This window comes from Balaenoptera musculus, chromosome 4 (genome assembly GCF_009873245.2).
Source record: "Balaenoptera musculus isolate JJ_BM4_2016_0621 chromosome 4, mBalMus1.pri.v3, whole genome shotgun sequence".
Lineage (NCBI taxonomy): Eukaryota > Metazoa > Chordata > Mammalia > Artiodactyla > Balaenopteridae > Balaenoptera > Balaenoptera musculus.
The window spans coordinates 131,267,934-131,283,171 of record NC_045788.1 but is presented as its reverse complement, the minus strand read 5'-3'; the positions used below and the strand labels follow the sequence as shown (position 1 = coordinate 131,283,171).

The window sequence follows — 15,238 nt, the reverse complement described above, 5'->3', positions numbered from 1 at the left end:
TAGGCTGGTCAGGGCAGCCAGGAGGTTTGGACATCAAGGCCGTGTCTGAAGGGATGGGCAGCACTTGGAGTCAACTGAGTGACCGTCGGCTGCGGCTCAGGGAGGGATCAAGGCGGAAATACTCGTAGCCCAGACTGAGGGCCACTCTGGCCCTACCGCTGTGACCCTAGATGGTCCAGGTAAACCGAGGCAGACCAGTCGCCTTCTTAGAGTCACGGCAACAACCTTATTGAGCTCTGGTCCCAGTGAGGTGCTGGGTCTTCTGAGACCAAGTTCACTGGCAACCTCCCCCTCTCCTGCAGTGGAGCTCCCTCCATTTTAAAGGGACCTGCTGTCCTGGACACTGATTTCTGAAGGCTTCATGGTAAGGACAGAGGGCCGCCTCGGGTGGTGTGGCCTCCTGGGGTCAGTGGGAACCTCTCAGTCTGTCCTCTGGGATTTTTACGAAGTCAGGTGCTGTGACAGCTCAGACCCAGTGGCTGGGGTCCGCTTCTTTGTACCCGAAAGCTTCTTTTCCTGCAGTCTTACACAAAGGGAGCCTGAGCCATCCTAACTAAGTAGGATAAAGAATGAACCAGACACGTTGGGTTAGTCTGCAGAGGGCCTGGGAGCCTGGGGGGGGAGGGGGTCCTGTCCCTGAGAATTCCCTGTAATTGTGTGTCTGGTACACCAGGTGTGCCCCCTCCAGCTGCCATGTGACTAACGGGGTCCCTGCTCTGCCTGGGGGTCAGAGGGTGAAGGGAGATGGAGACCCTGATACAGGGAGCCAAGGATGGGCTGGGGTCACCCTTCTTGTCGTTCTGGACACCAATTCTTCTTTCCTCTCCAGGGGGAGTCAGAATCGCTGAGTGCTGAACGTGCTTGGCATTGTTTAAGGAATTCTATGGAAGATTATGCATAACTCCATTGTATCTTCCCCCACCCCCAAAGAATATAAGAATAAGACTACATACTCCCTGCTTCTAAATAGTTTATTGTGATTCATCCTGTTTGGAAAAAAGTAGAATTGCATTCTACTTCATAAACTCATTTTTATTTATTGAGGTCAAAAAAGATGAATTACATTTCCTGAATTAGGAACACTCTGCGTGTGTGTAGTATTAGCTTAATTTGCATAAATATAAATTACCTTAAACGTTATTATTATTGATGTTTGTATTGTTCCTTCAGCTGCTGAACTAGTACATTTTTGTTAAATGTGTATAAGCTGAAGTTTTAAGCTTGAATTGATACCATAGTGAAAATATATTTTACCCAGAAGTTTCCAGTGGGGCAGGAGGGTTTATTTCCATCTCTTTAGGCTTTCTCTGTTTATCTGGGACCTGGAAAATTTTGTCTTAACAGGTTTTTGCGTCTCTCAGATGTGCTGAGTGAGTGGAGGGTGGAATGGGGGCTGATTCATGGGAACTGTCTGTCCTCTTCATAACGGTAGTGTTTGTTACCACGAGTTATTGCAGTGAAGGGGAAAACCCAACCCCTTATGTGCCATAACTGCCTTCATTTTATGTTTTTCCAGTCTTCAAAACTGCTGTGGTCCTTGTGTATAAAGATGGTTCCAAACAGAAGAGGAAACTTGTAAGACTTCTTATTTCACCCCATAGTTTCAAAGTATCTCCCTTACTGTTTCTCAGTTGCATCTGCGTAATTGTAATTCTGCACCTTTGTCAGGCATGAGTGTTTTATGATTTTTTTTAAGTGTTGCTGAGGACTTAAGGAAATTGCCCATCCTGCCTTCCTGCAGGCAGACTCACGTTTAGAGCATGAAAGTAAATAGCTATTGGGCCTACCATGGCCAGAACCTACCTTCCTAATACTATTTTTATCCATTCCCTGTTCCTCCTGCCCCTCTGTGCTTGTTTTAGGATCCCTTTTCTCTTTCTTCCTTTGTCTCTCTTTTGCCTGCTTATTTGCACACCCTCAGCAGATTTGTCACATGGCCTCTGGCTTGCTGCTGGGTGAATAAAAGTGCACATGGAGGAGTGACCCGGGGTTCCAGCATCATTGCTTTGTTGTTGTTCTTGTTGGGGTTTTTTTTTGAAAATTAAAACAATTGATTTGTTTTTTAAATTTTTAAAAAATGTTTTAGTTTTAATGACATATTTTTAAAATTTTATTATTTTATTGAAGTATAGTTGATTTATAGTATTGTGCCAGTCTCTGCTGTACAGCAAAGTGACTCAGTTACACACATGTAGACATTCCTTTTGTTATATTCTGTTCCATTATGGTTTATCACAGGATATTGAATAGAGTTCCCTGTGCTCTACAGTAGGACCTTGTTGTTTCTCCATTCTGTATATAATAGTTTACATCTGCTAACCCCAAATTCTCAGTCCTTCCCTCCCCCATACCCCTCCCCCTTGGCAACCACAAGTCTGTTCTCTATATCTGCAGCATCACTGGTTTAGAAAGTGTGTGCGGGTCTGGTCCGGGCTCAGCACAGAGTTCTCATGCACCTAGTTCCTTCTCTTCCTGCAGGTAGGATCTCACAGGCTTTCAATTTACGAGGACTGGGACCCCTTCCGATTTCGACACATGATTCCTACCGAAGCTTTGCAGGTTCGAGCTTTGGCAAGTGCAGGTAAACTCTGAAACATGTTGGGTACATATTTCTGTGTATGTATGAATTGTTTTTCTGAATCCACACTCTTGGTTCTAACCACCCTACCATCTTTTTTCTTCTGTGCTTAAGCCTCCTTTCCCTCAGTCTCTCCATTGCCTCTTATTTACCCAGCTGTTTATTAAATGAATGAACTAAGTGAATGGAGGTAGTGCCTTTAATATTGTTCCAAGGAATTCTATTCATTCTGTTATATATATTAATAATATTACAGTGACTCACATCTAAGTAGCAATGAGTCTTGTACTTCTGGGAAGAATCTTTGTGACCATGAGCAGACAAAGCCCATGTAAATAACTCACTTGCCTTTTAACTGGGAGACCGAAAAAGACCACCCAAAGCACAAAAAAAGCCATTGAATACATTCTTTCTTCCTGAAGCATTACAAATCTTTATCTTTTTATCAGCATGAAATGTCAGTTCTTTTTCTGTGACCCAAGTAGCCGTGAGGCAAGTTGTTAGGTAGTGTTGAATGTACTTGCTAAGATGATTAGTTGATGCTTTACTTTAGCGCATGAGAAGAGAAGTGAATGTCAGAACGGTATTGACTAAGAATAGCAATATTGCTATGACTTGGAGGCCCCATCCAGGGCTTAATTTGAGGCTGTTTTAGGGAGGAGCAATCAGCAATGGTTCTCCCGGGCACACCTGAGAAGGAGCAGCTTTGGGGTCAAGTGGAAACTCTTGGGACACACCTATTCCGTCCCATTTGGACAGCAGGTACAGCTTTCTGGTTGTAAGAGGGGCCGTGGAAGTGGACCTCTGCAGGTGCACAGTGGATCTGTATTTCTCTTTTGTGTTTCTGGCATCTGGCATGAGCGTTAAGTTCTTCATGTCCGGTTGGTGTCACTCATTTTCTCCCCGTTTTCACTTGTCACCTCCATGAGCCATAAAATTGGCTCTAATCCTTATAGAACCAACTCTTCCCTAGTCCAGTGTCATGAGGAAGAACCTTCTGCAGTATTTGGGAAACCTCCAGTTACCCACCCAAGTTAAACTAGATGCCACTTCCTTCTCAGTTGTTTTGCATTGCAGGAGGAAAACTCAAATGCAGAAACCACATCTGGCAAATGTATTGGGGATGATTATTTGCCTTAAGAAGGTTTCTGTCCAACCTTCTGGCCCAGAGGACCCTCGTGCCTTTTCAGCTTTGATTTGATTTGTAAAATTGATTTACACATGAATTTTCAGGCCCCTGTAAATCACAGGTCTACAAACAGCTATAATAATATTTTGAGGTTTGGGCACTTAAACACTAGCATTGTCTTACTTTGCAATCTTAGATTGTGGATTATCTAGTTCATATGTTTCCTTGTGCCTGGTTTATAAATAGGACAGCGTATGCTTATAACAAACCGCAAAGGCTCCTCAGCCAGGAATTTTGCCTTCATTGAGGACTTAAATACATGAAGAATTTAAGTTTGGAAAACAAAGCCATCTTTGTGAAGATGATATTCCGTTCCCACCCTCGGTTTTTCATTCAAATCAAGTTTAAAATCAAGATAAAAGTTTATTTTAATGGACTGACAAAGACTAGCCAACACATTTCTTGTTATGAAATAAATTCCAGTGGATATGAGAATCAGAAGATGGAAATTTCTAGATTTCGTCTTCGTTTGGGAAAACCTGTGAAACTCTCTGCATATGGGTCCTGGTTGGTTAAATAATGTGGGCACGATGAGGGTTTGTAACTAGGGTTTTGAACCATTAGGTAAGGATGAGACTTTACAATGTGCAGTCTTGAGGTCTGCAGTGAATTGTTTCTTTCATAAACACTAATAAATGAATAACGTGGCAAAATAATGTGATATTCAGGCACTGAAAGACTTAGAAGTTATTTCTAAATATAACTGTTTCTCACTTTCTCAGTGTACCATTCTGGCTTCCTTCAGGTTGGCTGCTGTGGGCAGGCTGAGAAAGACGAGCCCCATTCGTTCCCAGGACAAGCTTGTCCAGGGCACTAGTCCCAGTTGCTCAGGGGGAAGGCTGTACTGCAGATGGCAAGGGCCTGCCTCTTTATATCACTGGCCTGATGAAATCAGCACTGGAATCTTGGGCTCTGTCTAGTCCAACTGTTGCCAAAACAACTAATCACTTAATTAAAATAGTTCAGCCAAAAGGGCTGTGCAGCTAAAAGGGTCAGTTTTTCCATCAATATGATTGACTGATTGTCCTTTTAGACCATCCAGAAGGAGATTTTAGCAACTGGTAATTTTCCAAGCATTCTTTTTCTTCACGCCCATTAAGTTCTCAATCATCTTGTCTCTTGAGATCACAGGATAGGAATGAAGTTTCTTTGGTCTTATGTGGCTCTGCTCTGTTTAATCCTACACCAAAGCATGGGAAATGCTTTTGTAAAAATGCAGATAAATCTCTTTGAAACATACTCTCATTCATCCTTGTTTTAATTTCTCTAGACGCAGAAGCAAATGCTGTGTGTGAAATTGTCCACGTAAAATCGGAGTCTGAAGGGAGGCCGGAGAGGGTCTTCCACCTGTGCTGCAGGTGAGCCCGGAGCCGTGACGTGTGGGAGGTGCCGCCCAGAGGGAAGGGATGTGACTGTGCTTGGTGTCCCCAACCCCTCTGGCTTCTGCAGACCAGCTTGTGCATCCCTAGAAGCTGCATCCTTTTCTTGTGCACTTGAGAAAGTATTTAACACTTATCAAGTAACAGTAATTGGATAAACTAAACTAATTTTATCAGAATGTAGACAGTAACCTGGTTAATATCTTTCTAAAAAGAAATCGGAATTTTCACGTATATATTTGACCTTCAAACGAGGGCTTTCTTCCTATATGTACCTTTGGTGGGTTAGAAGGACATGGTTGTCTCGTGTTTTGTTTTGGTGTTTGGGTGCATCATTTGTACTGTAACATCTCTGAGGTGCATCAGATGGAGAGTCACCTGGGAGCAGGTGAGGGTGTGTGCAGTCTTGCTGGGATTCCTCATCGTGTAGGGAAACTTCAACCTAGGGAGGCTGGCTCAAGTGACTCAGGTTCTCCTACGGATCTGGAGTGGAAGCTGAACTTATGATGTGGGCTTCCACTTACTTCTTCTTTCCCTCCTCTCACCATTCCCCGCTCCTCCTCCTCTTCTTCCTCCTTTTTGGGCTCTGTCATTAAGAATTTGAGAATTGTACGTTTCTCAAGTGCAGCCAATTCTCTCTCTCTCTCTTATTTTTGGCCTAAAGACACCAGGCTGGATGGTGCCAACAGCCAGCATTCTGATACATTTGGCTTTAAATATGATCTGTACTCCATGATGCTTTAATTTTATCATAGGTGCTTAGTAGTTTATTCAGTACTTACCCAATACCCCACACCGTGGGTAGTATACTATGGGTTGCCCACACACACAATAAAAAGTCAACGGAATCAATATTTTATGGTTGTTAGTAGTATTTTGTAACGTGGCTGCTGATACAGTAAGAAGGCACATTTACCAAGCATGAACTATGCTGAACACCTGACATGCATTACTTCACTTAGTCAGACTGAGGTGCTGTTATTCCATTTGACAAATCGGGCACCAAGGCTCACAGAGGGTACTTTGCTAAAACCTTATAGCAAATGAATACTGAGTGCAAACTCAGTGGGTTTGACTTCAAAGCCCATGTTTTGTGTTTCTGCATTGCCTCTTTGTTGGGTGTTGGGTGACAGGGATCAATAAATCCAGATCCCAGGAAGCTGTTGGAACTAGAATTGAAATTTTTTTCAGACAATCTGCATGTGGTTTAGCACCATCTTTACCGTCTATTTTAGGCTCATCTGCTGGCGACTTTGTTGATAAATCCACAGGGTCCAATGAGCCCGCCCATAGAGATGCCATATTCATTGTTAATAAGGAATGCCAGCTAAAACTTGCTTGGGTAAAACTATTAAGAACTTAACAAGAAAAATAACTGACCTAAGAAGCACTTTTTTTATCGTACAAATTGGAAGTTGGGAAGATTTTCCAGTTCTTAACAATGTAACTTTAATATTTACATGTTGAAGTGTGTCATGGAAGATGTTGATATTTAACAGGCATTGATATCCAACTCAGAGGAAACTAAGGATGTTGGGACATCAGTTTCCAAGTGCGCTGCAGAGCAGCAAGAATCTTGTGGTTCCTTTGTCTGTAAAACATTTTAGAATGAAAGGCTCTGCCTTAAGTACCAAGAGCAGAATCTGGCAACTTTGTGGTGCAAAATCCATCTCTCCATCAATCTATTCATTTATGGGCTGCTCGGTCCCAAATTGGCTGCAGGAGATGAATCACAAAGCATAAAGGGAAAGGAATACGCGTTCTTTATCTCCAGCGATGAAAACCGCTGCTCGGCAGTGAAATTGGAGTCGTGGCCTCAGTCTTTAACCTTTGGTCCTCAGGGATATTTGTTTGGCTGCACCTGATAACATCAGAAGTTCCATCATGTGTTAAGTGCTGTTTCCCTAACAGGTGTAAATCTTCTTTTCATAGCTCCCCAGAGAGCAGAAAGGATTTCTTGAAGGCTGTGCATTCCATCCTGCGTGATAAGCACAGAAGACAGCTCCTGAAGACCGAAAGCCTTCCCTCGTCCCAGCAATATGTCCCTTTTGGAGGAAAACGATTGTGTGCGCTGAAAGGGGCCAGGCCAGCCATGAACAGGGCAGGTACTGTGGGGATTCAGACGTTCAAGATCCCTGTCATCCCCACTCCACTGTAGAACTGACGTCCTCATTGAGAAAGACTTAAGACGTGGCCTTGCGGGGGCTAACGCTGGAGTACATTCTTCCCTGGTGTGAGGTTCCCGGCCCTTGCCTCCCTCCCTTGGTTTAAGCCTCTTGCCCTCCCTCAAGCTTTCCCTTCGCTGCCCTCCTCCTTCTGGCTGGTGAGCTCCCCTCTCATTTGCCAAGCTGGGAAGTGAGCGCATTCTCTTTCTGGAGGGGCTGTCTTAGCCCGCTTGCCGAATGAGAGTTGCTGCTTTGCATGACAGCCAGCTTTGTCCAGCAAAAAGCAGTGTGTGATGTCTCAGCAAAGTCACAGCCCACCATTCTGAGAACATGGTGGCTTTGTCCTCGAGAAACACAGCCATGCCTGTTCTCAGTAAGGAGTCCATGTTTGGTAGACCAGATGACCCATCAGATTTTACCCTCACCCTGGGCCTGCAACTCTATTTTTAGCTTCCGTGTTCATCTGGGGAAGCCTTTAGCTGCTATTAGAAAAGAGGAATCTGGAGTTCAAGTGGTCCCAGGGTAAATACTCTTTTAGGACTTATTCTACCACCTTGAAGCAGTAAAGGTCAATACTACTACCTATAAATGGCATTAAAGTCTATCTAGGAAGAAAGATAGTTTCATAACACTTAGGTATTAATGACATCAAGACATTAACAATTTTTATCACTCCTTTAAGAGGCAGTCCAGAATTTTTCAGGGAAGATTCCAATAAAAGAGGCTTCCTTTGCATTTGCCAGAAAGGCTTCTGATCTCTGTTCTAAAGAATTTTCCGCCTGTTCTCAATTGTGTTGAAGAGGCAGGTATGGTACTGTGAATGGTTGAAGGTTTTCATAGACATAACCCTGACAGAGTGTATTATACTCTTTAAGTACTTTAATTTAACTAATGTTTAGGGGCTAGTTATCTTATATCTGTTCTCCAATCAGTTGATAAGTGTTTACTGAAAACCTGGTATGGTGAACCCCCAGTACTCTTCTGGGCTCACCAGTGTCATGCATACTTCCCTATCCACAATTTCTCATGGAGTCCTCATATAAAAAGCTTTCTCATCCCTTTAGAGCTCACAGCAGAGAATTTCACCTTGGAATTGTCTCATTTGTTCCTTTTACTTACCACATATATTTAATTAGGATTGGGAATATATGTCCCAACCTCAGGAAACCCCACCTGTCATTGGTCAGGTTTCTGTTGTTAATCGATGAACCTAAAGTCAGAGCTGAAACTAAGCATTTTTAGTCTGTAGGACACTCAGAAGTTTTCCTGCTGAGATCCCTCTGGGAAGAAAACAAAGTTGCTACAACCTACCCCGTCATCTTGAATATCAAGAGAGAGAGCCTTGATGTCAGAGCCTGTTGGCTTTGGCTGATGGGAAGATTTTTTGCTTGATGGCTCACTTTTGGCTGAAGGAAAGTCTTTTATCACTCTGCTTTTGAAGCGCCTCACTATCGTCAGAATCTTCAAATTAGATGATTTAAAAATGGTGTTGGAGTGGGTCAGCACAGCACTAGCTAATCAGTCTTAATAGTGAACAGTGGAAATACTCGAATCAAAGATTGTCTCCTGGAACCCCGTAAGGCTGGCTGGGTTATTCTTACGCTTCATTATGCATTGTCATGAATACCCAGCTAGTTTATTTCTCTTTTTGCTCAGTAAAGGCAAATAGCCAGTCTCCCTTATTCTAAAAGCACTTTATATCTGCCAGTAACCTAACTACACATTTTTTTTGTTTTTCCAACATTTTCTTATGAAAATTTTCAGGCATATAGAACAAATGAAAGAATTGTATACATTCATACCTATTGTCTGTAATATTTTTTATATTTTCATTGTCACATATTTATTCATCTGTCATCCATCAACTCATCTTACTTTTGACACATTTCTAGAATACAGACATTAGCATACTTTACTCCTAAATACTTAAACCTGCACATCATTGACAAATATTTCCAATATCCCAATTTGGAATTGAGGTAATTCTAATAGAGTGATTGGAGAGAGCCAGGCTCCACTCTGGTGGTACTGAGATAAAACTGAACAGTAATTTCTGCTTCTTTCCAGTGGAGTAATAGCAGTAGTAGTAGTAGTAGTATTGTTTTTTTTTTTTAATTCTTTCTTTTTTCCATTTTTCCTGGAAATGATTTTCATTCCCCTCCTTGAGTGAGAGTGGCGTCCGTTTACTCCATGCTTTAAGGTGATAGAACACTCAGGAATGATGATGGAAGCACAGGGGTCTGAGACAGAGGATGGTCAGAGCAGGAGCTAATTTAGACCACTGTCCAGCTCACTGACCTTGTACCTGCTGTATTTGAAGCCAAGGCTGCATTTGGCGGTAATTATGAATAGTCACCTTACTTCTAGCAGCACTGAAGCAGTTTAATGGTTTTTCAGGCTTAGATTTCAGGAAAGTAGCTCCTAAGTGGTGTCTAGGCACCTCCCTCCCACTGGAAAGCCCATGGTACATTTCAGTATCGAGGGAGAAGTGGCAGCGTTTTCATGTGTCTTGTGTGCGTGTGTGTGTGTGTGTGTGATTGTTTGCTTGATTGGGTGGTGTCTTTTGTTTGTTTTTAATAATACTGGCTTCCTAGAGGGCAGTAGGGTGAAAGAATGAATTCAAAGATTTGTTTTTCTTAACTCTTAGTCACTTTATCTAGCACTTTGTTAATCAGCTGCTTGGGTGTTGTATTATTTATTTCTCCTTCCACTCCGCCACTGGTAGTTTAATTGCTTTGTAGAAGAGAAATTGGGGATACACAGAACAGAGACAGGAGGGACTAAGGCTCATATTTGCTTTAGCCTCAAGTTCACATGGGGCTTTGTCAGAAAGAGGATTTAATATCTCTGAGACCCACTCTTTCTGTAGCTTCTCCGAAAACAATGCTGTGCCCTTAAGGTACCTGCAGATCCTCAAGAAATGTTACATTCAGTTTTCTAGAAAGCAATATAACTTGGACCAGTGTTTTTCCCTGCTTGATATATCATGGTGATTTCTGCAAAGACAATGAAACTCTAGAGGCCTCCTCCATCCTTACTAGAGATTTATTCCAGCTAAATGACTCTAGGACAGCCCCGGGAGATTCCCAGAGCACTGTGACATGGGCCATGGTCGGAACTGAGGGCACTAATTAATCCCAACATCAGTCGTACACTCGACAGCAGCAAGAAGCTGCACTCCCTGTCTCCCAGGTGCACAGGGTAGAGAAACTGATTATTTCAGAGGGAGTTGAATCCCCTTTCCCCCATAACCTACAACCCACCCATATGCTGCCCCCAGCTGCCCCCCCCTCCTTGCCCTTCCGTCGATGGCGGTAACATCCTCCAAGTCCAGACACTTGGGCAAGGTAACGACCCCAAGACAGACTGGTGAAATCCGGACTTTAAGCCCCAAACGACATCCAGGTCCTGAATGCATATCGTGTAGCCTTTACTTTCCTTTTCTTGTATTTGCTTTCTGGATTTTCATCGCACGTAAAGCATGTGGGCGTTTTATTTTTATATTTTTGTGTGTGTGCGCAGTGTCCGCCCCAAGCAAGTCTCTTGGGAGGAGGAGGCGGCGACTGGCCCGAAACAGGTTTACCATTGACTCTGATGCCATCTCCGCCAGCAGCCCGGAGAAGGAGTCCCAGCAGCCCCCCGGTGGCGGGGACACTGACCGCTGGGTAGAGGAACAGTTTGACCTTGCTCGGTATGAGGAGCAGGATGACATCAAGGAGACGGACATCCTCAGTGACGATGATGAGTTCTGTGAGTCCGCGAAGGGCGCCGCCGCGGACAGAGACCTGCAGGAGCGGCTTCAGGCCGCCTCCATCAGTCAGCGGGAGGGAGGCCAGAAGCCCCTGCATAGTCACGCGTCCCGCATGACGCAGCTCAAGAAGCAAGCCGCCCTGTCGGGCATCAACGGAGGCCCGGAGAGCACGAGCGAGGAGGTTATTTGGGTTAGGCGTGAAGACTTTGCCCCCTCCAGGAAGCTGAACACTGAGATCTGACTCTCACGTTCCCCGGTAGAGACAGTCCTTGTAGATACGTCTCCCGCCCCGCCCCTACTCCACCCCCCCTCCCGGACTCGCGAGGGGGGAGAATACTCCCTTTACTCCGCACTCTTGCACACACGGTTTTGGCAGCTGACTTTGTTCTGAAGCCATGTAGCCACCCAACTTTATCGTTTCTAACAACATCGGAAAGAATTGTTCAAGAATCCCAAATCAGCTTGAGTCCTATCTCTCTATATTACCAAGGGCTTTTATTTATTCTCAATTAATCAGGGCCTAAAGAATTAAAAAAAAAAAAAAATTCTATAGCACTGGAAAGCAAATTACCCCAGGAGTTGAAGTATGTACTACAGATTAGTTTAAAGGGTAGCACACGAAAAAATAATAAAAGATTCTATCTGAAATCAGTCCAGGAGCCATCTCCTAGTTGGGGAGACAAAGCAACTGTACAGCTTGCAGTGTTCTTACTCCTTTCCCTCTTAAACGTCTGAGAATATCTGTGTATTTTAAGAATGTGTGAGGAGAGGTTGGAGAGTTATGTTTCCATGAGCCTTTTTTTTTTCTTTTTTCTTTTCCTCTTCTGTTTAGGTCTATGGCTGGTCTTACTCGATGTCGGTGTTCGGAGGTTCTAGTTTTGCATAGAATTATAAAGATGCCAAACTCCTTGGAAAGAGATCCAAATTTATCACTTGAAAAAAAAAAAAAAACACTATTTTTTGTATTTTACCTGAGATGCGGGGGGCACAAACAGATGAGACTTTTACACAGTGTTAGTGTAACTCTGAGTTTAAAAACTGAGGATTTTACCTTTTACAGAGAGAGTGAGGCGTGGTGATTTTATATTTATATATGAAAGGCCAACAAGATGCTTAGGAGAAACTTTTTTCCCAAGAAGCAGCTTTGTTTTTTTTGTTTTTTTTGTTTTGTTTTTTTAATTTAAATGTTTGAATCTCTATTTGAGATGGGAGCTTGGTTGGATTAAACATGACACCGGGATGGGCAATGTGTGTGTCTGTTGCACATGGCGGGGGAGGGGAGACGACTCCTCATGGGGTTGCCATGGTGATCATTGGTTTTCTAGTTGCATCTTCATCCATAGATTACCTACTCCTTCCCTGACAGTCCATAACCAAACCGTTTAACAAAACCACCTCTTCAAAAAACATGTCTTGGGTTTAACACCTTCTTCATGCCAACAAAACAGGGTAAACATGCTAAAAAAACTAATGTTCTAAACAGATTTCCAAATAGGAAGAACAAAAACAAGTTAAAGCACTTTCAATTTTTTTTTTTTTTTAAAGGTTTATAGCTTTTTTTTTTCCCGTTTCACAATGTCCACTTCCTAAGAAAGGTTTAAATAATATGAAAACTTTCTTTTTGGGGAAAATATCTATTTGATGTTTGACACATCAGTAGGTACTTTAAAGACCTGAATTTTATAGTAGCTTTAGGAATTATATTTTATAAAAATCAGTTATGACTTTATATTTCCAGACAATAGAGAGTTCAGAACATCATGCTCTTGTGCCCCTGCTTGCTTTTACCTGCTTTCCCACCCTGTATCCCTCCCCTTTCGGGTTTCCAGGGCTTTGAGCTTGATCTTTTGAGAGTTTTATTCTATTAAATTTTTGCTATATCTTCTGATTTTCTTAAAGAGCTTTAGAATGATTTCTATACCCTTCGTATCACTGCATTGTTCCATTTCATCTCCAGTTCGATTGTGTCTGGGTGGAAAACTGAAGCAGAGGCTTCTAATAGCCCCATTTACCACTCCCAGTGCAACGGGTTTGTCTGAAAATGCTGGAAAGTCTGGTGCTTGGAGAGGGTGCCATTGTCTCTTGTACATAAGGTCATGATGTGTCTATGTCAAAAGTTCTTATATATTTCTTTTATAAGCTGAAAGAAGGTCTATTTTTATGTTTTTAGGTCTATGAATGGAACGTTGTAAATGCCTGTCAAACAATAAAAAATACTGAAAAGTGGACAGTCCTGTGCCTTTTTGGGTGGGAGGATGGATATGAACTGTTGAATATGTGGGAGAAGATACCTAAGGCTGCCTTTCTTTTCGATAAATATCATGACCATCAAGGGAAAGCTGATTTGGTGGAGCTTGAAGTTTTTTTAATTTTTTTAATTGAGGTATAATTGATATATAACATTGATAGTTTCAGATACTAAACATAATGTATATATTGCAAAACTATCACCACAGTAAGTCTAGTTAACATCCATCATCATCCATAGTTATAAAAAATATTTTTCTGTGATGAGAACCTTCAAGATCCACTCTCCTAAGAAGCTACTTTCAAATATGCAGTACAGTGTTATGAGCTATAGCCCCCATGCTGTGTATTACATCCCCATGACTTATTTTGTAACAGGAAGTTTGTACCTTTTGATGTCCTTCACCTTTTTTGCCCATACCCCCGCCCCACCTCAGGCAACCACGGGTCAGTTCTCTATATCCATGAGCTTGGTTTAGTTGTGGTTTTTTGTTTGTTTTTTAGATTCCACATATAAATGAGATGATAATGGTGTTTATCGTTTGCTATCGGTAGAGCTTGAAGCTTTTTTTGTTTTAAATTTTATTGGAGCATAGTTGATTTACAATGTTGTGTTAGTTTCAGGTGTACAGCAAAGTGATTCAGTTGTACATATACGTATATTCATTCTTTTTAAGATTCTTTTCCCATATAGGTTATTACAGAATATTGAGTAGAGTTTCCTGTGCCATACAGTAGGTCCTTGTTGGTTATCTATTTTATATATAGTAGCGTGTGTATGTTAATCCCAAGCTCCTAATTTATTCCTCCCCCCACGTTTCCCCTTTGGTAACCATGAGTTTGTTTTCAGAATCTTTGAGTCTGTCTCTGTTTTGTAAATAAGTTCATTTATATCATTTTTAAAAAATTAGAGTCCACATATGAGTGACGTATTTGTCAGTAGAGCTTGAAGTTTTAACAACAGCGACCAAAAGACATTACAGTTCCTCGACATCTTGGTCTGCTGATAATGGAGAATACGAAATAGCACAGATACGGATCTGTACCCATGCTGAGCACTCTTTTCCAGTATCCTGCCCCCTCCTGGTGCGAGCAGGGAGAGGGGTGCCAGGGGAAGAATTGGGGTGAAGTGCAGAGCTTAGACTGACCTGGGTGGGTGAGCTCTTGAACGCAAGATCTGCCTCTACATTCTGTCCCTGGGAGTCTTGCTGCCTGAGTCTTCCACAGCCTCACAGAAGAAGTAAATGTGGTTTTGGGCTGCCTCACCTTTCCCTTTCAGAGCCCCAGATCTTACTCCTCCCCAGTCCCTTACGAACCTTCCCCATCAAAGTTGACCCCACCCACCCCACCCCTCCCCTCCAGGTGAACAGGTTTTCTCTTCCTGCCTTCCCTAAAGTAAAAGAGTTCCTCTCACGGCCACAGGTGAGCGGTTCCTGGAAGATCATCAGCATCAGATCCTAGGAGCTTGTTAGGAATGCACCCAGACCTACTAAAGCAGAACCCGCATTTTAACAAGATACCCAGGTGATACATATGCATGTTCAAGTTTGAGAAGTGTTGGTTTGGCAGTCTCTAAACGTTTTGATGTTGAGCGGTGATCTGGAGCACATACCTTTTAAAGTATATTCAGGCTCTGCTGTACCAATATATACATTTTAAGATACAAAAAGATTTCTTCCTGTACCCGTTGTATTTCTTTGGGGAGATAACTGAAGGACACCTGATGAAATTATTCCAACACTTTGCACTCGGCATAAGTGAGAATTAGGCAGTTTGGGCTGCCTTCCTGTCCAGTTTCTGAATCTGTCAGTGTGCAAAAATTGAGGACTTGAAGTCAAGTATACAGAAATAACCACTCCTCTTTACCTGAACTTAATTTCTTTTTTGGGTTCGCATCCCACCAGGCTGGCAGAACATGCCCTCGGTTCA

General features: G+C 42.7%; 1 protein-coding gene across 6 annotated transcripts in view; it reads left to right on the top strand.

Annotated features, from left to right (window-relative positions):
* Positions 1 to 13,290, top strand: part of TIAM1 (TIAM Rac1 associated GEF 1) — a 391,451-nt gene extending 378,161 nt beyond the window's left edge. For all 6 annotated transcript variants that reach the window (XM_036850153.1, XM_036850151.1, XM_036850154.1 and 3 more), the window contains 5 exons: positions 1,517 to 1,575; positions 2,479 to 2,581; positions 5,038 to 5,125; positions 7,079 to 7,251; positions 10,834 to 13,290. In XM_036850153.1, the coding sequence (XP_036706048.1) occupies positions 1,517 to 1,575; positions 2,479 to 2,581; positions 5,038 to 5,125; positions 7,079 to 7,251; positions 10,834 to 11,303 (893 nt within the window). In that variant the 3' untranslated portion in view covers positions 11,304 to 13,290. The remainder of the gene's footprint in view (positions 1 to 1,516; positions 1,576 to 2,478; positions 2,582 to 5,037; positions 5,126 to 7,078; positions 7,252 to 10,833) is intronic.
* The last annotated feature ends 1,948 nt before the right edge of the window (positions 13,291 to 15,238 follow it).